The sequence below is a fragment of the Hippopotamus amphibius genome, chromosome 16 (genome assembly GCF_030028045.1).
Source record: "Hippopotamus amphibius kiboko isolate mHipAmp2 chromosome 16, mHipAmp2.hap2, whole genome shotgun sequence".
Taxonomy (NCBI): domain Eukaryota; kingdom Metazoa; phylum Chordata; class Mammalia; order Artiodactyla; family Hippopotamidae; genus Hippopotamus; species Hippopotamus amphibius.
The window spans coordinates 42,475,020-42,498,659 of NC_080201.1; the positions used below are offsets into that span (position 1 = coordinate 42,475,020).

At 34.5% G+C, this 23,640-nt stretch overlaps 1 protein-coding gene and 1 pseudogene across 1 annotated transcript in view; one reads left to right on the top strand and one right to left on the bottom strand.

Annotated features, from left to right (window-relative positions):
* URI1 (URI1 prefoldin like chaperone) overlaps window positions 1–23,640 on the top strand; it is a 77,231-nt gene that overhangs the window by 38,366 nt on the left and 15,225 nt on the right. The window contains exons 3-4 of the mRNA XM_057711209.1: window positions 8,136–8,214; window positions 9,280–9,415. Coding sequence (XP_057567192.1) covers window positions 8,136–8,214; window positions 9,280–9,415 — 215 coding nt within the window. The remainder of the gene's footprint in view (window positions 1–8,135; window positions 8,215–9,279; window positions 9,416–23,640) is intronic.
* Window positions 12,787–13,342, bottom strand: LOC130838314 (glycine cleavage system H protein, mitochondrial-like; annotated as a pseudogene).

The window sequence follows — 23,640 nt, forward strand, 5'->3', positions numbered from 1 at the left end:
AAAAACGTAGGACACAAAGTAAAAATATTTGTAGGAAAGTAGGAGTAAAAATGGTCTGGGACAATGGAATCTCCTCCCAGAAATCTCTTCCAGAAAATTAATTCAAATCTCAGAACTTTGGTGACCTAAAGACATTTATAGTATTTGTTTAATTAATAACAGTTAAAAAGGAAATGCTTGAGCCCAGTAGTTGAGAATTTGTGCAGCACTTTTAGAGCTTGTAGTGGTTTTCAGTTTAGTGAAGATTTAAGAAAAATTTTAGGTACAACTCTTTTTGCTTATAATCCTTTTTACTTAACTCAGGAAATAAGGCATTATAAAATCTACACACTATTTTCTTATTAAAATGTGAATATACTTCCTAGTGTTTAATCCAGTAGGGGCTGATTATTCTGTTTGTAGATTATTTGTAATTTTTAATTTTTTTAATTCTTCCTTAAAGAGCGTGGGATTTGGAGTCACAGACCTACATTTGAATCTGTCATTTACTAGCTTTGTCACATTGGGTGAATTACTGAGATTTTTAGTTTTCTTCATGTACAGTGATGATGATAACTGCTTAACTTGAAGATCAGTGTGAGATAATGTCTATAGAACATCCAGACTGGCACTTGGTAAATATTAATAGTAATACTGAAATCTTTTTTGAAAAGTTTAGCTAATTGTCAGATGAAGAGAGAAGGAAAAACCAAAAAACTTTAAAAATATTCCTGAATATTTTGCATTCATGCCATTATCTTTTATCATGATGGAGAGGTGGCTTCCTGAGTGGTATTGTTAAAGCTTTATATTAATGCTTTTAAATAACTTTTATTATGAAGAGTTTCAAACAAAGGGTGACAGTTGTGTACTGAACCCACATATACCCATCACTCAGATTCAGTGATTATCAACTCATGATTTCATCTGAACTGTTTGTTTCTTTTAAACCAGCCTATCCTGCCCTCTACCCCCACCTCCAGCTGTGTTGACATGAATCTGAAACATATCATTCCATCTGGAAATATTTCAGATGTATATCCTAAAGACAAGAGTCCATATAAACTTTTTAAATTTTAAATTAAAAAATTTTAAGTTAGGCAGTATATGTATATAGTTCAAACATTAAGTACAAAAGGGTGTAAATGGCATGTAGTTTTCCTCTTACCCTGTCTTCCAGTTCTCACTTCTCTTCTTGGTAAACAACTGCTTTTTACCAGTTCCCTGCAAATTTTTTTAGAAATTATTTGCACAAGGGGTGTGTGTATGTATGTGTGTATATATGCATGTACAAGTATGTATATCATACATGTTTATATATCTTATGCTCCTACTCTTTGACAGAAATGAAATCACACTGTACATTGTTCATTTAATGCTATACTTTGGAGATTATTTTCAGTCATTAGTTAATTCGTATTCTCTATTTTGTTCCCATGAACTTCAGTGTGTGTCAAATGTCTAATTTTTAGAGTTACCAAATATTTTTTGGTTCTGTTTTTTTTTAAAGAAATAATAGCACATGACTGAGAGTATGACTTTTACAACTCAAAATACATCCTTGCTAAGCTGTTGTATCCATTATTTATTGTTCACTCCTTACTGTTAGGTAAGTTTGGAAACCATATCCCCATTTTACTCACCACAAAGTTTTCAGTCACTGTTTTGTATAGGACCTTCTGTTTGGGCTTTTTTATTTTTAAGTGTCATTCCCCCATCCGTTGGAAGGGAGAGCAACTTCCAAACTTTCTGAAGATTTTACATATTTTTGTGGTTGGAATTTCTGTTGTTATTTATGAAAATGTCCTTGGGGCAAGGGCAGGAGTGAGAAATTGTATATAAAAATCTCCACCTCTGTCATCCTTCAAGTTTTTGTGATTTTTTTGTTTTGTTTTGTTTTGTTTTCTTTGCTGGTGTCATGTTTTAGTGCATGGATTGGGATGTTAAGTAAGTTTTGAAATTTTTGTCTGTGATGTTGCAAACCAAATTAAGATGCAAAAAAACCAATTCAAGTTGAATGTTTTAAGAATGTTTTTAAGAAACAAAATCTGAATTTATATTTTTTAATTCTGAATATAAAAGGAATACTTATAGAAAGGTTGAAATAAAAGAATGAACTTACTCATAATTCTGAAGAGAAGCTAATTCTCTCCCTCTCTCTTTTTAAAACATTTTGTTTTATTCGCTTCAGCTTCTTAATTTTGTATATGTGTTTATATCACTAAGGTCAAATTGTAAATGCTTAGTGCTTTTTTCTTTTTTAAAAGAGTTAATGATTTTTAAACTGTTACTAGAATTTGTTAACTTCCAGGAGTCCCCTAGCCTTTGTATCATGTTTTTGGAAAAACCACATCAGTTTAATACTTAAAGCATTTCTGAAAATAAAAGGCAAAATTATATATTATAGGGGAATTTCCCCCCCCAAAGAGTTTAAATTATTATTTTAAAAAAATTCCTAATGACACCTCATCATTTAGAACATAGTCTTTGATGATGTATTTCCAGTGTCCATATACTTCATTTGATTTACAATTTCTCACTATCAGCTTAAGTCCAGTGAGTATTTTGATTTATCTGATTGAGGCCATGTCTCAATTTGATTTGGACACCTCATGATTTTTCATCTTTATCTTAACCACATTAGGTTTGAAAACTACACTTCTTTGCACGCTGATTTTTTTATTTCCATTTATTTTTATTTTTTATAAAATGAGGGTAGCATACAATAAAACTTTCAAGCACAGAGGACTGTGTGAGGATAAAGGTTAAATATTGTAACAACAGTGCTTGACTGAGAGATGGGTCACTCAGTGATAATCTAGAATTCATGCTCTTGTTTTGAGAGACAGAAGTCTAAATTGTACGAAAGACAAAAGGTGTAGGTATCACTGTATGACTAAGGAAAATGTAAGATGTAAAAAAATTAGGCATGTGTACAATTTAACTTTTTTGCTAATTTATTTTAAACTCGACCAAATTGCTGATAGTTTTCCCGTTTTTCTTTTTATTTAAATCAAGCAAAGTTAATTTTGAGAATTTTATGTATTTGGTGGGCTCAAAGCCAGGATTGCTACTTTTTACTCATGTAAGACATCTTGAAAGAAACGGTAACCTCAAGGAATCTGTGAGTGGGCTTCTATTGAAATTTATGCAAAATGTAGGGCCTTTTTCTCAGGAAAGGATCTAGAGTTTTTTTTTATCAGTTTTTCGTAGGTGTTCAGTGACCATAAAGGGTTATGAATCACTGTTCTAAGAAAACAACACACAAAGGTTTCCTTTTTTCCTAAAGTATACTTTAGAAATAGGGTATAGAAAACAAATTGAAATGATGAAACAAATTATGGTTAAAGAAGAAACAGGTACAGTCAAAGCTTAAGTCAGTCAGTTGTAAACTTAACCACATCTAAAGTCATCTTCCCTTAAAAGTTTCTCTTCCTGATTTGTTACAGAAATATATATCAGTTGTAGAAAATTTGGAAAATAAAGAAAATAAAAATTACTTATAAAATTATCATCTAAAGCAATTAGACTTAAGCACTTTGAGGGCATTTCTTTCACACTTAGTGTGTTTTTATATATCTTTTAAACTATGTTGAATTCACATCTCATTTTATTCTTAGAGCAAAAGAATACTGATGAAGAAGCAGGTACCTGTGATAACTGACAAGTCTGAAGTTACATGTGCATGGTTTTTGGTAGAGGGCACAAACAAATTCCTCTGCCCCACCTTTGCTGTGTATATCCATTGTACTCTGTTGTCTCATTGCTGAAAACTTAAATTGAAAAAATCTAGTAGAATGTTAGCTGTGTCTCTCTTTGGATAATTTTGTTTCATTAAACTTTTGAAAAATTATAAGTTTTTATATTTAGCTCCATCTTTCTATTTCTAATAATAAAGTTTCCTGATAGACTTATAAAATATAAAGAACATGGATTATTTCATCAGCATGTTCCATGTATTTCCTAGGTATAAGTTGAGAAGAAGGAATATGTGACTATATTGCCTGAATTTTGTGGTAGAGGTCATTTATCTTGATAGTATTTTATTTTGCCATGACCATTTTTAAAAATTTAATACATATATATTTAAGTTGTTAAAAGTGTTCCCCTTCCCATCAAATTGCAGAAGGTACAACAATGTAGATCTTTCTTTCAAGAACGTTTTTATTGCTTAATATAATCTTGATATTTTGTTTATGCTGTTTTAAGAGGATACTTTAAAAGAAATCAGGTATCCCTTTCTTTAGAAATGAGATTTCTTTTTACCATTTTATTGCTTAATATAACCTTGATATTTTGTTTATGCTGTTTTAAGAGGATACTTTAAAAGAAATCAGTTATCCCTTTCTTTAGAAATGAGATTTCTTTTTACCATGCCTGAATTCAGTATTCCTCTATTTTCTTACTTTTTGAGGTTAAAAACCAAGGCATCCTTCAAGCCAGTGGAGGATCTTTAACAGAGAAACATTGCAAAAAAAAAAAAAAAAAAAGACATGCTGTATTTGAGTGATGATCCCTGCAGCATATGGCATAAGGCTTGGTTGTGTTGGTTGTGGAGCAGACTCAATAAATGGTGAATTGAATTGAAACAAAGGTTTCTTGGATGCTTAATAGGACATTCTAGAGTGGACTAAAAATCATTTCTGAAGAAGATTGTATATTTACTCATATATATTCCAAAAGTTTTGGCTTTTATAATTTCTTAAATTAAAAACTTAAACGAAAAAAAGGATTAACTGTCCCAGATCAACCCAGATATTAACATTAATATAAAGCCCTTTTTTCCCTTTAAGCATCTCTTGGTGTTTTCTGCTTTTTTGTTTAGGATATCAGGTAAAGAGAATGATAGGAGATTTTTTTTAAAATGGGCTGAATGTCAGTATTTTTTGCCTGTTCCAACTTCATGCTTTAAAGTGAAAATTATCAAAATTTTATTTCAGTGGTTTAAGTTTTATTTTCCCTTTTATTATTGAAAGCTGCAAATTGGAGTCTTTCATCACTTGCCTCTAACAAGGGATATAGAACTTTTTTCTTTTGCTTTACGGAGATTTTCTTATTATCAGTTGCATTTAAGAAGAGGAATAAAAATGAGTTCCTCTCATATTTCTTCCATCTCCTTTTTAATGTTCTATTATGAAAATCTTCAAACATACAGAAAAATTGAAAGAATTATATAGATGAACCTTGATCACATATCTATCCATACCTCAACCCTTTGGTCCATTTTTTTATGATGTATTTCAGAGTAAATTGTGGACATCTGCATACTTCACCTATAAATACTTGAGCGTACACGCCATTTAATTTGCCATCTCTCATACTTTTTACAACCTTATAAAAATAAGGTATTTCTCATGAGATCTGTCCTGATCTTCATCCTTAAGGTTAAGGCTAGTTTGTAGTTATGTCTGCTTTTTTTTTGCTGCAGCTTTTTAATAAAAACAGTAGATACTTCTCAGAAGGCTTTTGTTATAGCACATGATTAGCAAGATTCAAAAGATTATAAAAGTCTCTTATATGTATATGCCTTATAGTAGTGCTTTTGTTCTTATTTTCTATAAGGAACGGTTGCATAAGGATGTCTGATGCAAATTAAATCTTATTTTTTTGGATAATTCTTTTAAATTAAGAATTGAAGGTTGAACCTAATCTGTAAGGATCAGATATGGTGAAGCCAGACAGGGAGGTCTCTATAGAATAAATAAGTAGGCTTGAGAAGTTTTTCCTGACTATATCTGGGTTTTATTTTCCATTTGAAAAAAAAATTATTTTAAGCAGTTGCTTCTTTAACTACATATTTTACAGTCTCCAAAAATTTAGTTATATATTTCTAAGTGATAAAGTAGAAAAAATATTCAAATTTTGGTATAAAGATACCTTCCGTAACACATAAGTTCTTACAATCATTTTTGTGTTTTCTCCTGTATAGGCTTTGTGATCTTTAATGGGATTATTTAAGCCCTAAGTATTAGAGGGACTATTCAGAGATAACTGACCAAACTCTTGGTCCTGGATATTTCCATTAGTGGGAATTTCAGGAAGAGAGTTCCTCAAGCCATAATTTCTCCCAGAGACACTGCTTGACTCCTGCTTGCCTCCCTTCAAAAAGGATTTCTGCATGAGCTGCTTTTTAAAATTTTCTCCTTTCTTTTTTGTATTTTTAGCAAACAATTCAAAATTTAGAAATAGCATCTCCAGTCTTAAACTGTTCTCTGATATGTCCTCATTTTTGTTCTAGAGAGAATTATTGATAAGTTTAAAACTGAATTTACTTGCTTTGGAATACTGACATTGATCTCTTGTAGTACCTTTGATTGAACCTACTATTCTTTTAATATATAAGAGAGATGTTTTGTAAGAAGCGTTCCTCCCCCCCAGGTGTATATACCAATATAGTACATATTGAAGACTAACTTTAATACTAGCATTTGATGCAGATACAATTTGTATCAAATTCAATGAATTTGACATAGTGGAATTGTCTTAGTGGGTATGTAGTCTTTCTTTAAAATTTTAGAATTGGTGTTTTTTGATACTTTGTGGAAAAAGGGTCATTGAATGTTCAGTGTAGATGTTCAGTGTTGGGCAGGGTGTTAAACCATTTATATTTAGTCCTCTTTGTGAGATAGTTAGGCATTATACCAATTTTACCATCGAAGGTACCATGACTAGGGTTAATTTGTTTATGTGAAGTGGTGGAGTTGGGATTGACCCTCTGGTCTGACCTCAAAGTCATGTTCTTTCTGGTATATAGCCCTGTTCATGAAGTTTCCTACCATTTTATTCATATAAAAATGTATGCAGAAGGATGATTTTTACCTTAAACAAAGACATGTTTATTTATGAAAAAGGATTTGAGAGGAGAGTTTTAAAAAAGCACTTGAACATTAGAAAATGAGAAGGCTTGCTTGAAAAAATACAGGTCAGAAGACGTAGGTTAAGGTCATTGCTTACCTCTCCTTTAGAGTATATCTAATTTCTCTTAAATGTGTGTGTGTGTGTTTAATTTTCCCTCTGCTTTCTCTTTTATAAGAGGAAAATGTTAAGTGACATTTACTACAGGAATATTTTTAGGATAAATAACAATATATGTGAAATTCCTTGATGTTTTTAAGACTAAATGAGATGAGTTTTATTCTGTTACTGTTGCTTTAGGGGAGCTAAGGAGTAAACTGAAACCAATTCCATGATTTTTATAGAGCAGTCATTTTTATTATCTGGAAAGTGATTATCTATGCTGAGGTTTATCCTAATTTTAATTTGACAGTATCTATGTGTTCTTTTAAATTACTTACTGAGTTGGTGGGTTATTATTTTTGTTATTTTTTTAAATTGAGAACACCAGCCCTCTGCTTTAAAAAATTTCAGTGCTCTGAAATTTTGTTTGCAGCCGGCAGCCTAGCAGCAAACCGTTAGGAAACCTCATATCCAGAGGTTTGAAAACAGGTATCTCAGTGTAGGGCTATTGAATTCTAGCAGTTGTGAGAACTGAGTGGGGTTCACATTGTGGAAATATATGACGATTTCTGCTCCTACAGAATTACATCTTTTAGTGTTTTGAAATTATTTAGGTAGCTCTGTTTAGATATAACATGGAACAGACTCCAAAGCTCAATTTAAATGCTTTTTATATTATCTCTGTCTAATTTCTTCTAGCCCTGATCGATTCTCTCTCACCTTAATAACATTAGTATGAATAACTGAAGGGTTGGTGACTGCACAATTTTCAACCAAAAGTTTTCCAAGGAGGACTGAAGCATCTGCTCACATTTTGTGTTCGTGATTTCTATTCCACGACCAGTGCTTATTCACTCAAAAGCTTTTATCAACTCTCTTCCTTCATCTTGAGCCTGTTTCCCTTCAAATTCACTGTCTCCCTTAATTTCCAAATTTTATTTACTTCATGTGAACACTAATTCTCAAGATGTGTGTGTTCTACGTCTAAAAGCTAATGTCCCTGAGAGTCTTAATTCTTTGTTAAATGCATGGTGGAATAATGCCATTGCTAAATTTTGTAAAAACATGATTTTAAAATTAAAAAATACTTTAAATTGCTAAAGTTAGGATTTTGATTAGCTTGTTTTATGATACATAGCGTACTTCAGGACTTGTTAATTTGTGTATTAATTTAGTATTTGGTATTTTTTTGTCAACAGGAAGAAGGTAGATAATGACTATAATGCCCTTCAAGAAAGACTCAGTACCTTGCCTGATAAGTTGTCTTATAATATCATGGTATGTTTGGTGTGTTTCTTTTAAAGTAGTATGTTGTTTCTTATAAAAGTATTAACTATGTAAAGTAAAAAGATATTTCTTTGCTTTATGTGTATCGATTCACAAATTGCCTCTCTGATGGCCTAGATCAAAGGTAACTACCATAGCAAGGAAGGTTTGCTTTTTACTTTATAATAATACAGTAATTGTAGTAATAGTTGGTATTTACTTCTTTTCCTTTTTTCAGGTTTATATTAACATGCTATGATGACAAAAATGGCATAAATGTTAGCATAAAATTTGATGTATTTGGTATGTAAATTTACTGTTAGAAAACTAAATACAACAGAAATATGGCATGTAGTCGTTTCCTGTTAGCCAGAGCAGGAATAGACCATAATGTTGTGTAATTCACAGAATTAAACCCTAGAACATTGATTTTATATAAAAAGGTGCTGCTAATTTTTGTTTGAATGATCTTCATATCGACATAGCAATCTATTTGTGAGCCATGAATTAGATTCTTTAATTGCATGAATATTCTTTTTCATGAAGACTGTTCTTAATTAAATCAGCCCAAATATTTTGAAAATGTGCTGTTCTTTATTATTATACCAGCTCAAATATTTCATAAATTTTGTAAACACTTTAAAGTTATTTATTTAATTCCTGTTTTGCCCATAAAAGAGACTGTTTTCTTGGAAATAATTTTCAGTTTTTAAAAATCAGTTATTCTTTATTAACTGAATATTTTATTTCTAATTTGCTTTCATTTAGATTTATGAATGAACAAAAAGTATAAACATTCGGAAGCAACACTAATTTCTCTGAAAGCTATATGTAAATATGTTCATTTCTTTTCTTGTTTTAATGTTGATTTATTAACCTAAAACAATTTTCTATAGGTTTTCCTAGTGAAATTTTAATACAATGTTAACTTTCTGTGAAGTTGACATTTTATTTTCCATAATGTAGAGATAAAAAAGACCTTCACACAGAGCTTTTAATGTTATTTCATAAAATGTAGCTTTTAGTGTTTTTAATTTTTTTTGCCTCCCCCCCCCCCCCCCTTTTTTTAAATAATAGGTACCATTTGGTCCCTTTGCCTTCATGCCAGGAAAACTTGTCCATACTAATGAAGTCACTGTTTTACTTGGGGACAATTGGTTTGCAAAATGTTCAGCAAAGCAGGCTGTGGGCTTAGTTGAGCACCGGAAAGAACGTATGTACCAATTGTAAATGATGTTTCTTTGCTGGATGTGTATTGGTTCACAAAGTGCCACACTGATGGACTGTTTGTTATTAAAGTACCTTCCATTGATTTATTAGATTAATATCACAGATATCCAGGCTATTTGTGATTCTGTTGAATTGGAGGTAGTTTAAGCACATTCAGCATTTGAGAATGTGGGCTGGAGAATGGAACATCTGGGTTGGAAATGTCACCCAAATTAGTATGTTTTCAGAAATTACCAGGTGTAAAAGTCATCACACATGGTTTTGTAGATATAAGTTGGATAGATATAAGAATTGGGGTCATTTTATATTTTATAATTGGTTTGTTTTAGATGCTTTTCATAGACTTACTTTTGCTTTTTAATACTTTTAGCACACAGAAGGAATTTCCTTCCTACTTATTGAACTAGGATAAATACCTATTTGCACAAGTAGAAACAATTCTTAACCATGCATTTTGGTTTGGAAGAAGTCGTATTTCCATTTTACAAAAGAAAAGGCCAGATGTGGAGAGATACTACCTAAAATGTCACCCTTAAACTTAAGTGGTTGAGGTTTCTGTCTCATATTATTGAGGTAGTTTTAGTTTTCTTTATATATGATAAAAAGTTTGTTGGTTTATACATATCTCCACACACACGTTGTGTAGTTGGATGGGTTGGCTTGGGTTCTAGTTCCAGCTTAGTTGCATTTCAAAATTACGTTTATTTAATATCTAATGTATGTTCTTATTTCTGTAAGCATACTTAATTTGATAGTATTATATCACCTCTACCTGCTTTTTAACCTTCTAGTTAAATGTGCATCTGAAAATAAATTTGGGGGTCTGCTTCTGTATAAATGAGGTCATGTAGATAGAAAACAGCTGAGTTTTCTAAAGCTGAAAGTATTTCACTCCTACATGAGTGGGTACTAGTTGGAGAATTCATCTACTCAGTGAAATTCTGGAATCTATATTTGGAGACTCTTAATTGCAAATCAACTCCTATAAGTTTATAATTGATAGATATTTTGATCTTTTGTGACACTAATCAGAATCTTATTGTTCAGCTTGTGTATAATTTCTGGCAATGATAATTCTTTTGGCATTACTACATTAAAGTAAGTCATGTATATTAGAGCAAAGAGAATGGGCATAATTCTTTAAAGGCCTTTCTTAATGGTGAAGCCATTCTTTATCTACTGGGGTAACTCTGCTGATATGAAATCAGTTCATAGTCTTTTGAAGTTTGTTCACTTTGATTTTCATATGCATATTTCAGCAAAGAAGTCTTTAGAGTCAATTTGGCTTATAGTAATGGAAGAGTACTTAGAATAGAATAGAGCTCTAGAATTGCAAAATATTTTTTGGTAAATCACTTTCCAGTGTTAAATACAGTTTTAGGAAGTGACCAAAATGATGACTTTTGGGATAGATGTTTATCTAAAATAATTTTCAGAATACATAAATAATGAATTATGTTTGAGAATCTGTTTTGGTAAATGAATTTTTATAACCTAAGAGATTGTTTAGGCGTATTATTGTACTTAACAATGATTAAGAAAAGATACTTTAATTTTCTTAAGGCAGAAGAAATATAACAGGTTAAAAATATCTACCTCAGTGTCAGCAGGGTAATGGGGGAAGGTGAAGGGAAGTCGTGTGTTTAAAAGGTAGTCAAAATAAAGGACAAAGTGAATTTAACAGAACAACAATAAAAGGATTCAGAGGCAGTGACACAGAGGAAGGTGATTTTTAAGAGGAAAATGGCAAGTTCAGTGCCCTACCCTTTTGCTCACGTCTGGCATTTTGCCATTTAACATGAACATGACCAGCTTTATAAAGGTTTTTAATTTTTAAAATTATCACAGCAAAGTTGACTTTTTATTTGATATACTGTTCAATGAGTTACAGTACTTGTAAAGATTTGTTTAACCAGCACCACAATCAGTAAACAGAAGAGGATACAAGATATACCATAGTCAGGACACAGGACCACACCAAAAACTCTCTCATGTTTCCTTTTCGTGGTCACACTCTACCTCTGCTCCTAAGGCCTGACAACCATTGATCTGTCTCTATCACCTTTTCCAGAATGTTATATAAGTGGAAATATACACTAGGTGACCTTTTGAGACTGACTTCTTTCACTCACCATAATGCCTCATCCAAGTTGTTCTGTGTATGAAAGTTTCGTTCCTTTTTATTGCTGAGTAGTGTCATGCATGTACCACAGGTTTTCTGTTCACCCATTGAAAGACATTGGATTTGCTTCCATTTTTTGGCAGTTACAAACGGAGTTGCTATAAACCTTTTTGTACAGGTTTTTATGTGACCATAAATTTTCTTTGCTGTTGAGAAATACCTGTTGTTTTCTTCTAGAGACTTTGTCTGGCTGGCCTCATAGAAGGTATTCCTTCCTCTTCACTAATTTGAAAGAGTTTGAGAATTGGTGTTAATTCTTCTTTGAATGTTTGGTAGAATTCATCTGTGAAGCCATCTGTTCTGGGTCGTTCTTTCTTTCTCTTTTCTTTTCTTTTCTTTCCTTTTTTTGGTTGTGTTGGGTCTTCCTTGTGGGCTCTTCACTGCAGTGTGCAGGCTTCTCTAGTTGCAGTGTATGGGCTCTAGAGTGTGCAGGCTCAGTAGTTGGGGTGTGCGGGCATCGTTGCAGTATGTGGGAATCTTAGTTTCCTGACCAGAGATCGAACCCAGGACCCCAGCATTGGAAGCATGGAGTCTTAACCACTGGACCACCAGGGGAGTCCTTGTTCTGGGCTTTCTATTATTGGAAGGTTTTTGATTATTTATTCAATCTCCTTGTTCTGGGTCTACTCAGATTTTGTTTCTTCTGGTTTCAGTTTTTTTTTTTATGAAGGTAAAGATTTTATTATTAAATGTTTATTTTCCTGCAAGGCTGTTGCTTCACTGTATAAAAACAGCACCAGCAAACACAGTGTATTGCAAAATTAAGACAGTAATGTTCGTCATTGGACACTATACAACTAACAAACTCTTCTCCCCTGCCAGTTATTTCCAGTGGGAAGATCACTGCGTATTGTGACCCAAATCCAGGGATGGCTGTAAGCAAGTTACAATATTATATATAAGGCTTCAGATAACACTGTTATCCTTAAATTACATAATTTTTATAACTAGTTTTACCACAGATAATTTCAGAAATTCTGAATATTATAACTGGAGCCTAGCCTAAAAATCATGGGTTGCTGTGAAAAAGATGCGTAGTGTTTATCTCAAATCATTAGGAAGTTAAGGGGTAATTTTCTTTAGGAAACATTGTTGCAAGTAGTTTCTTTTGCTAAAAGTTGCTTTTTAAAAATCTATCTACCACTAATTTAAGACAACTATGCTAGATTAAGTTGTTTCAAACTAGTTTATTTAGCAGTTCCATTTTCACTCCTCAATAGATTTTATGTATTTCTCATATGCTTCTTCACTCATTAGTTCATCTAGTTCTGAAGGGTTACTGAGTGTCATCTTGATCAGCCAACCATCTTCATAACAAGATTTGTTGACAAGTCCTGGATTTTCTTCTAGAGCTTCATTAATTTCAGTTTCTTCTCCTGGTAGAGGAGAATAGAGTTCACCAGAAGCTTTCACACTTTCCAAAGCACCAAATTCCTCTTGTTTGTTCAGTTTTGTCCCAACTTCAGGCAGACTGCAGTAAACAATATCTCCCAAAGCTTCCTGTGCAAAATTGGTGATTCCCACTGTTCCAACACCGTTTTCTGTTGTTACCCATTAATGTTTGTCTGTGAATTTACGTACCGAGAGCAGAGCTGGGCCCGTGCGCAGTGCCCGGACGGCGCCGGCCCGCAGTCCCCAGGGCCGCGGAGGGCAGGGCGCATTGGGCGCAGAGATGGCGCGCAGGCTGTACACCACAGCCCGCAAGCTTCGCGCCGCTCGCAGCGCCATGTTCGCAGGGATGTGGAAGGTCTCCGCGCAGCACCAAGAGCACCCCGGCCGGTGGGGGCGGGTGGGGTGGCCCCGGGCCGGAGCAAGCCGGTTGGTTTCAGTTTTAGTAGTCAATATGTTTCTAGAAATTTATCCATCCAGGTTATTCAGTTTGTTGGCATTCAGCTGTTGATAGTATTCTTTTATAATCCCGTTTCTGTAAAATAGGTAGTATTGTCCCACTTTTTTGTTGTTTTTTAATTAATGAGCTTTTTATTTATGATTCTGTTTTTTATTCTTCTTCCTGCAAGTTTACTGCATATTTCATTTCAGATTCTATATGTGAGTATATAAAAGGCATCTCTACTTTTATTTCTGATTTTAGTAATTTGCATTTCCTCCCTCTTTTTCTTAGTCAGTCTAGGTAAAAGACTTGTCAGTTTTGTTCGTCTTCTCAAAGAATCAACTTTTAGTATTGTTGATTTTTCTCTGTTGTTTTTCCATTCTCAATTTTGTTTATTTCTACTCTAATCTTAGTTATTCCTTCCTTCTGCTAGCTTTGGATATAGTTTATTATTATTTTTCTAGTTTCTTAAAGCATACAGTTAGATTATGATTTGAAGTCTTTTTTTTTAATGTAGGTGTTTACAGGTGTAAATCTCTTTCTTAACATTGCTTTCTCTGTGTCCTATAAATTTTAATATGTTGTGCTTTCATTTTTGTTGATCTCAAGGTATTTTCTAATTTCCTTTGTGATTTCTACTTTGACCCAATAACTAATTCAATGTTTTGTTAAATTTCCACGTGTTTATGCATTTTCCAGTTTGCCTTCTGTTGTTGGTTTTTGGTTTTATTCCATTGTGATTGGAAAAAATACTTTGTAGTTTCAACCTTGTGAAAATTTTTAAAGACTTGTTTTGTGACCTATCATATGGTCTTTCTTGGAGAATCTTCTGTTTTCCTTAGAAGAATGTGTATTCCGCTCCTGTTGTGTGGAATGTTAGGTGTAGTTGTTCTGTAGTTTAAGTTCTCTTTCCTTATTGCCTTCCTTTCTGGTTCCTCTGTCCTTTACTGTAAGTGGGGTATTGACATCTTCAGTTCTTATTGCAGAACCACTTGAATTGTGTCCATTTTTGCTTCATATATTTGAGATTCTATTGTTAGGTGTGTGTATTTTTATAATTTTATTCTTCTTTTAAAGTATTTATTTATTTATTTATGCCTGTGTTGGGTCTTTGTTTCTGTGTAAGGGCTTTCACTAGTTGTTGTGAGCAGGAGCTACTCTTCATTGCGATGTGCGGGTTTCTCAGTGCAGTGACTTCTCTTGTTGAGGAGCATGGGCTCTAGGCACGTGGGTTTCAGTAGTTGTCGTGTGCAGCCTCAGTAGTTGTGGCGCATGGGCTTAGTTGCTCCACGGCATGTGGGATCTTCCCAGACCAGGGCTCAAACCCATGTCCCCTGCATTGGCAGGTGGGTTCTTAACCACTGCACCACCAGGGAAGTCCATATAATTTTATTCTTTGTTTTTAAATTTTATATAAGTATAGTTGATTTACAGCATTGTCTTAATTTCTGTACAGCAGAGTGATTCAGTTATATATATATATTCTTTTTCATATTCTTTTCCATTATGGTTTATCACAGGGTATTGAATATAGGTCGCTGTGCTATACAGTAGGACCTTGTTTATCCATCCTATGTATAATAATTTGCATCTGCTAATCCCAAACTCCCCATCCTTCCCTCCCCCATTTTCCTCCCCCTTGGCAACCACAAGTCTGTTCTTTATATCTGTGAGTCTGTTTCTGTTTGATGGCTATGTTCATGTTTGTCATATTTTAGATTTACATGTAAGTGATATCATATGGTATTTGTTGCTCTATTTCTGACTTATTTCACTTAGTAAGATAATCTCTTAGTCCATCCGTGTTGCTGCAAATGGCATTATTTCATTCTTTGTTATGGCTGAGTAATATTCCATTGTACATATATACCACATCTTCTTTATCCATTCATCTATCGATGGACGTTTAGGTTGTTTCCATGAATTGGCTATTGTAAATGGTGCCTCTATGAATATATGGGTGCATGTATCTTTTTGAATTATAGTTTTGTCTGGATATATGTCCAGGAGTGGGATTGCTGGATCATGTGGCAACTCTATTTTTAGTTTCTTGAGGAACCTTCGTACTGTTTTCCATGGTGGCTGCACTAGTTTACATTCCCATCTACAGTGTAGGAGGGTTCCTTTTTCTCCACACCCCCTCCGGACTTTTTGATGATGGCCATTCTGACCAGTGTGAGGTGATAAGTCATTGTAGTTTTGATTTGCATTTTTCTAATAATTAGCAGTGATGAGCATCTTTTCATGTGCCTGTTGGCTCTCTGTATGTCTTCTTTGGAGAAATGTCTGTTTAGATCTTCAGCCCATTTTTTGATTGGGTTGTTTGTTTGAGCTGGTTATATATTTTGGAAATTAAGCTCTTGTCAGTTGCATCATATGCAAATATTTTTTCCCATTCCGTAGGTTTTCATTTTGTTTTGTTTATGGCTTCCTTTGCTGTACAAAAGCTTCTAAGTTTGATTAGGTCCCATTTGTTTATTTTTGCTTTTATTTCTGTTGCCTTGGGAGACTGACCTAAGAAAGCATTGCTACGATTTATGTCAGGGAATGTTCATCTATGTTCTCTTCTAGGAGTTTTATGGTGTCATGTCTTCTACTTAAGTCTTTAAGCCATTTTGAGTTTATTTTTGTGTATGGTGTGAGGGTGTGTTCTAACTGTTGGTCTGCATGTGACTGTCCAATTTGCCCAGCACCATTTGCTGAAGAGACTGTCTTTTCCCCACTGTATATTCTTGCCTCCTTTGTTGAAGATTGACCATATGTGTGTGAGTTTATTTCTGGGCTCTCTATTCTGTGCATTGATCCATGTCTGTTTTTGTGCCAGTACCATGCTGTTTTGATTACTGTCGCTTGGTAGTATTGTCTGAAGTCTGAAAGGGTTATGTCTCCTGCTTTGTTCTTTTTCCTGGTTGCTTTGGCACTTCTCAGTCTTTTATGATTCCATATAGAATTGAGGATTATTTGTTCTAGTTCTGTGAAGAACACCATGGGCAATTTGATAGGGATTGCATTAAATCTTGCTTTGGGTAGCATGGCCATTTTAGCAATATTAATTCTTCCAATCCAAGAGCATGGGTTATCTTTCCATTTCTTTGAAGCATCTTCAGTTTCCTTTATTAATGTTTTGTAGTTCTCAGTATACATGGTTTTTACTTCCTTGGTGAGGTTTATTCCTAAGTATATAATTGTACTCTTGATAGATTGAACCTTTTATCAGTGTAAAGTACTGTTTGTGGTAACCTTTTTTGACTTATTTTGTCATGTATTAGTGTAGCCACTCAGTTCTCTCTCGTTACTGTTTGCATGCAGTATCTTTTCCATCCTTTTGCTTTTAACCTGTGTATGTCCTGAGAAGTGAAATTAATCTCTCATTGACAGCATATAGTTGGAGATTGTGAGATTGTTTTCTTTTTTTTCTTCCAGTCCAGCCTCCTAATCTGTGCATTCCTACTCAATGGTAGTTTAATACATTTACCTTTATAGTAACTATAGGGCATTGCCATTTTATTTTATTTTATTTTATTTTATTTTATTATTTTATTTACTTTTTTGGTATCTCTTATAGCTTTTGTATCTTATTTCTTTCATTACTGATTTCCTTTGTATTTAGTTGATTTTTTTGTAGTAAAGTGTTTTGATTCCCTTCTCATTTCCTTTATTAATAGCTTATAGGTATTTTGTTTGTGGTTACCATGGAGATTACTTTATAACAGCCTAAAGTTATAACATTGTATTTTGGATTGATTCCAATTTAACTTCAGTCACTTAGAAAAAACTATTTCTGTATAGCTTTGTTCCCTCCTTTGTATTATTGATGTCATAAATTATATCTTTAAGTTGTGTACCTATTAATGTAGATTTGTAATGATTATTTTATTTTATTTTATTTTATTTTATTTTATTTTATTTTATTTTATTTTATTTTATTTTATTTTATTTTATTTTTTGTCTGTGTTGGGTCTTCATTGCTGCACACGGGCTTTCTCTAGTTGAGCCAGTGGGGGCTACTCTTTGTTGTCGTGCATGGGCTTCTCATTGCAGTGGCTTCTCTCGTTGCAGAGCACGGGCTCTAGGCATGTGGGCTTCAGTGGTTGTGGCACACAGGCTCAGTAGTTGTGGTGCATGGGCTTAGTTGCTCTGCGGCATGTGGGATCTTCCCGGAGCAGGGATTGAACCTGTGTCCCCTGCATTGGCAGGCAGATTCTTAACCACTGTGCCACCTAGGAAGTCCTGTAATGATTTTTTAATGCATTTCTTTTTTACATCCTGTGGCAAGTGAAAAGCAGAGTTACAAACCATAATGACAATAATACTATTTTTAATTTTTGCACGTTTATCTTACCAGAGATCTTTATATCTTCATATGGCTTCTAGTTATTTAGTGACCTTTTATTTCAACCTGAAGAATTCCCTTTAGTTTTTCTTGTAGGGCAGGTGTAATGATAAGGAACTCTTGCAGTTTTTGTTTATCTGGAAGTGTCTTAATTTATCCTTCATATTTGAAGGACAGTTTTGCTGGATATAGGATTCTCAGTTGACAGTTTTCTTCTCTCAGCCCTTTAAATATTTCAGCCTACTGGAGTTCTGACTTCCAAGGTTTCTATTGGGAATTCTGCTTATATTCTCAGTGAGGATCTGTTATATGTGATGAGGTTTTTTGGTTTTTGTTTTTAAATTCTCTGTGTCTTCTGCTGACATCCTGGTGCTTACCACAAAGAGGTACTTTTAACCTTTTTTCTTTAAAGAATAACAGTAAATTCATGATTGAAATGTTAGGTAGTGGGTTCTTTTTTTTTTTAAATATTTCAATCCCATTCTCCCAGTTCATCCCCCACCACTTTCCCCCTTGGTGTCCATACATTTGTTCTCTACATCTGTCTCTATTTCTGCCTTGCAAACCAGTTCATCTGTGCAAAGAGTTTTTTTTCTTGCTGCTTTGTAGATTCTTTTTGTTTTTCAAAAGTATGATTATATGTCTTGGTGTGGGTCTCTTTGGGTTTATTCTACCTGGAATTAGTTGAGCTTTTTGGATTTGTAACAAGAGACTCATGTCTTTGGACAGATTCAGTAGTTGTTTGGCCATTATTTCTTCAAATAATGTTTTTGCCACTTTCTCCTCTCCTTTTGAGACTCCCTTAATGTATATATTAATCCATTTGATACATCCCATAAATTCCTTAGGCTCAGCTCACTTTTCTTCATTCTTTTTTCTTTCTGTTCCTTAGACTTGATAATGTCAAATGTCTAATCTTCATGGTCACTGATTTTTTTTTCTGCTTGCTTAAACATGTTGTTGACCCCTCTAGTGAATGTTTCTTTTTTTAAGAAAGATAATCCATGATTTTTTAAAAATAAATTTATTTATTTATTTATTTAATTGGTGTGTTGGGTCTTCATTGCTGCACACGGGCTTTCTCTAGTTGTGGCGAGTGGGGGCTACTCTTCGTTGTGGTGGGTGGGCTTCTCGTTGCAAAGCATGGGCTCTAGGTGCGTGAGCTTCAGCAGTTGTGGTACAGGGGCTCAATAGTTGTGGTTCACAGGCTGTAGAGTGTGGGCTCAATAGTTGTGGTGCATGGGCTTAGTTGCTCCGTGGCATGTGTTATCTTCCTGGGGCAGGGATCGAACCCATGTCCCCTGCATTGGGAAGTAGATTCTTAGCCACTGCACCACATAGGAAGTCCAAGTGAATTTTTCAATGTAGATATTATACATTTTTCAGCCACAGAGTTTATTTGGTCTTTTTTTTGTGTGTGTGGCTCTGTTGGGTCTTCGTTGCTGTGTGCAGGCTTTCTCTAGTTACGGCAAGTGGGAGCTACTCTTCGTTGAGGTCTGCGGGCTTCTCAGTGCAGTGGCTTCTCTTTGTGGGCTCTAGGTGTGCAGGCTTCAGTAGTTGCAGCACACAGGCTCAGTAGTTGTGGCTCAAGTGCTCTAGAGCACAGTCTCAGTAGTTGTGGCACATGGGCTTAGTCACTTCACAGCATGTGGGATCTTCCCAGACAGGGATCAAACCCATGTCCCCTGCATTGGATGGTAGATTCTTAGCCACTGCACCACCAGGGAAGTCCCTGGTCCCTTTTTATAATTTCTATCTCTTTGTCTATATTCTCACTTTGTTCATATATTGTTTTTGAAATTTCCGTCAATTCTTTGTATTTCCCTTTAGCTCTTTGAGCATATGGAAACAGTTGTTTTAAAGTCCTTTTTTAGTACATCTAATGCCTGTGTTTCTTCAGGGACAGTTTCTGGAGATTTATTTTGTTTTTTGAATGGGTCATGTTTTCCTGTTTACTGTATGCTTTTTGGTCTTTTGATGAAAATTGGGCATTTGAAAAAACAACCACCTCTCCCAGTCTTTGCAGACTGGTGAAAAGGACCTTCACTGATAAGCTGGGCATTCATGGACTTCCCTGGTGGTGCTGTAAAGAATCTGCCTGCCAATTCAGGGGACGTGGGTTCGATCCCTCGTGTGGGAAGATTCTGCATGCTGCTACGAAGCAACTAAGGCTGTGCACCACAACTACTGAGTCTGTGCTTTAGAGTCTGCAGAGCCACAACTACTGAAGCCTGCACACCTAGAGCCCATGCTCTGCAACAAGAGAAGCCACCGCAATGAGAAACCCAAGCACCACAACGAAGAGTAGTCCCCGCTAGCGGCAACTGGAGGAAGCCCGCATGCAGCAACGAAGACCCAATGTAGCCACAAATTAATTAATTAATTAATTAATTTTTAAAAGCTGGGCATTCTTTAAGCCTTTGTATCAACCCAAAGTGAAAAGTTTTGTCTTTTCGGTGTTTTCTGTGTATATGTCTTTCCTGGGCCTGTATATGGATTTTTGATTTCCCTATATACATGGCTGCTTTTGAATATTTTACTTTCCTGAAGATTCTCATCTCAGCCTCTCTTTGCTGCCTCCGAATGTATGTTGTATGGCTCCACCTCTAATCTCTTACCCCAGGCATCTGCAGGACTGTAGTCCCCCTGCAGCTATTAGCAGCAATGCCAGCTAATTTCTTACCCCTGAGGTCTGGTTTAGGTGAGACAGATAAGAGTTCTTCAGACAGCCCCCAGACTGGTTACAATGTTGCAAATACACTCTAGTCTGTTCTTTGTGGTTTCAAGGTAGGGAATTCAGATCTGTGCTGCTACCTTCTCCAGACCAGAACTGTTCCACACTGGGGAGTGGGTAAGGAAAGCCAAGTAAAAATGCCATGAAATTTCCTGCCATTTTGACTATGGCTTTTTTCTTGTTTGGGTGTTTGCTTGGTTGTTGTAGACCTTTGACTGTTTTCCAGAGCCCCTCTAAGGTATTTTAGTTAGTTTCTGTTTTTTTTGATGTTTTCTGGGGAGTCAGGGAAAGCTTGAAGCTTCTTAGTCTGTAATTTTGCTCCTTGTTGTTTTAAAGGGAAGATTTTATTTTCCTTCAAGCATAGGAAACTTCTGAGCATGTTTGTAGTGAGTAAGTGTAGTGAGTGATTAACAGTTCAGGAGGAAGAAGGAATGAGAAGATCCTGGAAGCGATGAGATTCAAAGCATAGGTAGAAATTGTAGCTTTGGAAAATATTGATAAAGAAGAGAAAGAAACAAGATTAGGTGAAGAATATTTGGGTTGGAGAAGTTAGATTAAAATCTTCATAGTAATAAAGCTAAGTATTTGTTCAGAAGTTTGAGAGGTTAGGATTTTGAAGTGCATGTGGACTATGTATTGTGGGAAATGTGATAAGGCCAGCAACAAACTTTTATGATTTATCTTATGAGGCAATATGTGTATTCTTTAGTATTTTTAGTGAGGCATATCTTAAATACATTAGCATTTTGTTACAAACTGTAAATTTATGATTTGGGGTTTTATCTGCATAATAAACGTAGATAGCTTTAAAATATCATATACTTTATAACATATAATGAAAAAGTAGTGTCTGTCTCTGTTCTTCTCTGTTCCCAGCTTCCGTTCCCTAGAGGTATTTCTTTTAGTCTTTAGGCTAATCTTTTGCTTTGCACTTTTTGTGCGTGTTTCCCAAGTACTTTGCATATTCTGTTTTCTTGATTCCCCCCCCCCCCCAGTTTTATGTAGTATCTGTTAGTTGCCTGCCTGTAATTAAAGGGGAACATTTAGCTCATTTACATGTTCTTCTCCCTGCCCCTCGATCTTTTTTCTATTTCCATTCTTGAGCAGCCTTTCATTTGAAGTTTCCTGCTTTTTGTTTGTTGCATAATGTTATGTATCTATCATTAAAGAGATGTGGGAGATATAGTTTTTGAAATTTTGCATATCTGAAAATATTTTTTATACTTCTGCTCTTCGTAACTAGTCTATTTAGAATTCGAAGTTTAAACAGTTTTGAAGGCCTTCTTCTCTTATGTGTCGCTATTAAAAAATCTGATGCATTCTCTTTCCTTTGTATGTGACTTGTTTTTTTCTCGTTAGAAACTTTAGTTTCCTGTTTTATTCCCTATGGTCTGAAATGCCACAGTGATAGTGTAGAGCTTTTAAAATTGATTTACCAGATATTTGGTGGGATCTTCAGTGTTGATATTCATATCTTGGGGAAATTTTTAATATTATTTCTTTGATAATTTATCTCTCCTGTTGTCCATCTCTTTGTTTTTTACCTGATTTTTTCTATTTTATGTTTGGAATCGTGGATTTTTTTTTTTTAATTTCTGCACATTTTAATTCCCAGGAGCTCTCTTTTTTATTTGTTCATTTATTTGTTTTGCTGTTGTCTTTTGAATTTTTTTTGGTATAGATACTACTCTTGTTTCATGGATATAAAAACTTATTTTAGGATTTTACTTAGTTTTTCCTTTAAAGTTTTTTTCATGCGTTGCCTTTGTTTTTTGTGCCTTTCATATTCTTTTTTTTCTTTAACCTCTCTGGCATCAGTAGTGAAGACTTCAGATATTTGGGGATTTGTTGGCTAATGCTTCATACTTAGAGTTAAGCAGTGTTAGGAAACTGTGTGTGTGGGCAGAGTTTGTTGACTAGTAGCTTTTCTATAGGGAGTTAAAGTCGCAAGCTGGTTTTTCTCATTAAGGGATTGACAAAAAATCAGCAGTTTTGGAGTTAATCAGCATCCTACAAAAGAATTTTCTAATCTTCACTTAGTGTTTTGAGAACCAGGCTGGATATCTCAGGGTTCAGTGTGTACACTGGTTTCACCAAGACATTTCCTATTCTTTTCTCCATTCTTCACCCCTCCCCACAGTCCCTGCAAACCACTCTAGGCTGTAAATCTTTTGCTGTGTCAAGAAGGGAAATCACCTGGCTGTGCTTTGTTAGGATGGGGTTTGGAATCTCATCATTCCATTCAAACTTTAATTCAGATCTTTGTTTTGAGTTCACCCTTTCCTTCAGAAACATTTCCAAGAGAGGAGCCTTCTCCAAGTCCAGTTTCCAAACCTGGTTGACATCCTTTGATTTACTGTATTACTCGTCTCCTTTCCTGTTATCTTTGTCTTTATGGCTTAAAATTTTTTTTCTTAGTTGTTATTTTAATGAGGTATGGGGGAAAAGTAAATATTAAGTGCATGAATTGAGTCTGTGTTAAAGCAATAGTACAGACCTTTGAACTGGTTTAAGGAGAGATCCTATACAGAAGTTTGTGAACATTTCCACCAGGGGGCATGTCCTGTTGAAACTTGAAAGAATACTGAAAAATTCCAGCACACAAAAGGAGAGAGATTGGAATGGAGTGGTCACAAAGGATTCAGAAGAGACTTGTCTTTACAGGCCTGATTCTATTCAGTGCATATGAATATATGGCTAGGTAGAAAAATTGCTTTTGTGAATGCTGTTTGTAACTTTTATTAGGTTTGCAAATAATTTTTATTCCATTTATAACTTTATTCCTTGCAAATATTTTATAAATGCCATAAGCTGTTAACTAAATGTTTCTATTTGGTCCTACATAATGAATAGTAAATCATTTATCTTTAGATGAAAAATGGTTCTGCAGAAGTTGAGCTTTTAGATTTTCTTTTCTAGTTTAAAGTCTTTAGAACCTGTACTGTTAATTTGCTTTCAGTCTCTCTTTTACTGCTAGTGCAAAGGATTTCAGCTAGTTCTAGACAGATTATTATAGATTCTGAATTAGTGAAGGCTTTAAAATATTAGATTATGCTTGCTGCAGAAATAACTTGCAGCCTGGTTTGGTCAGCTAAACAAGTAATAACTATACCAAATCTATATTTTGA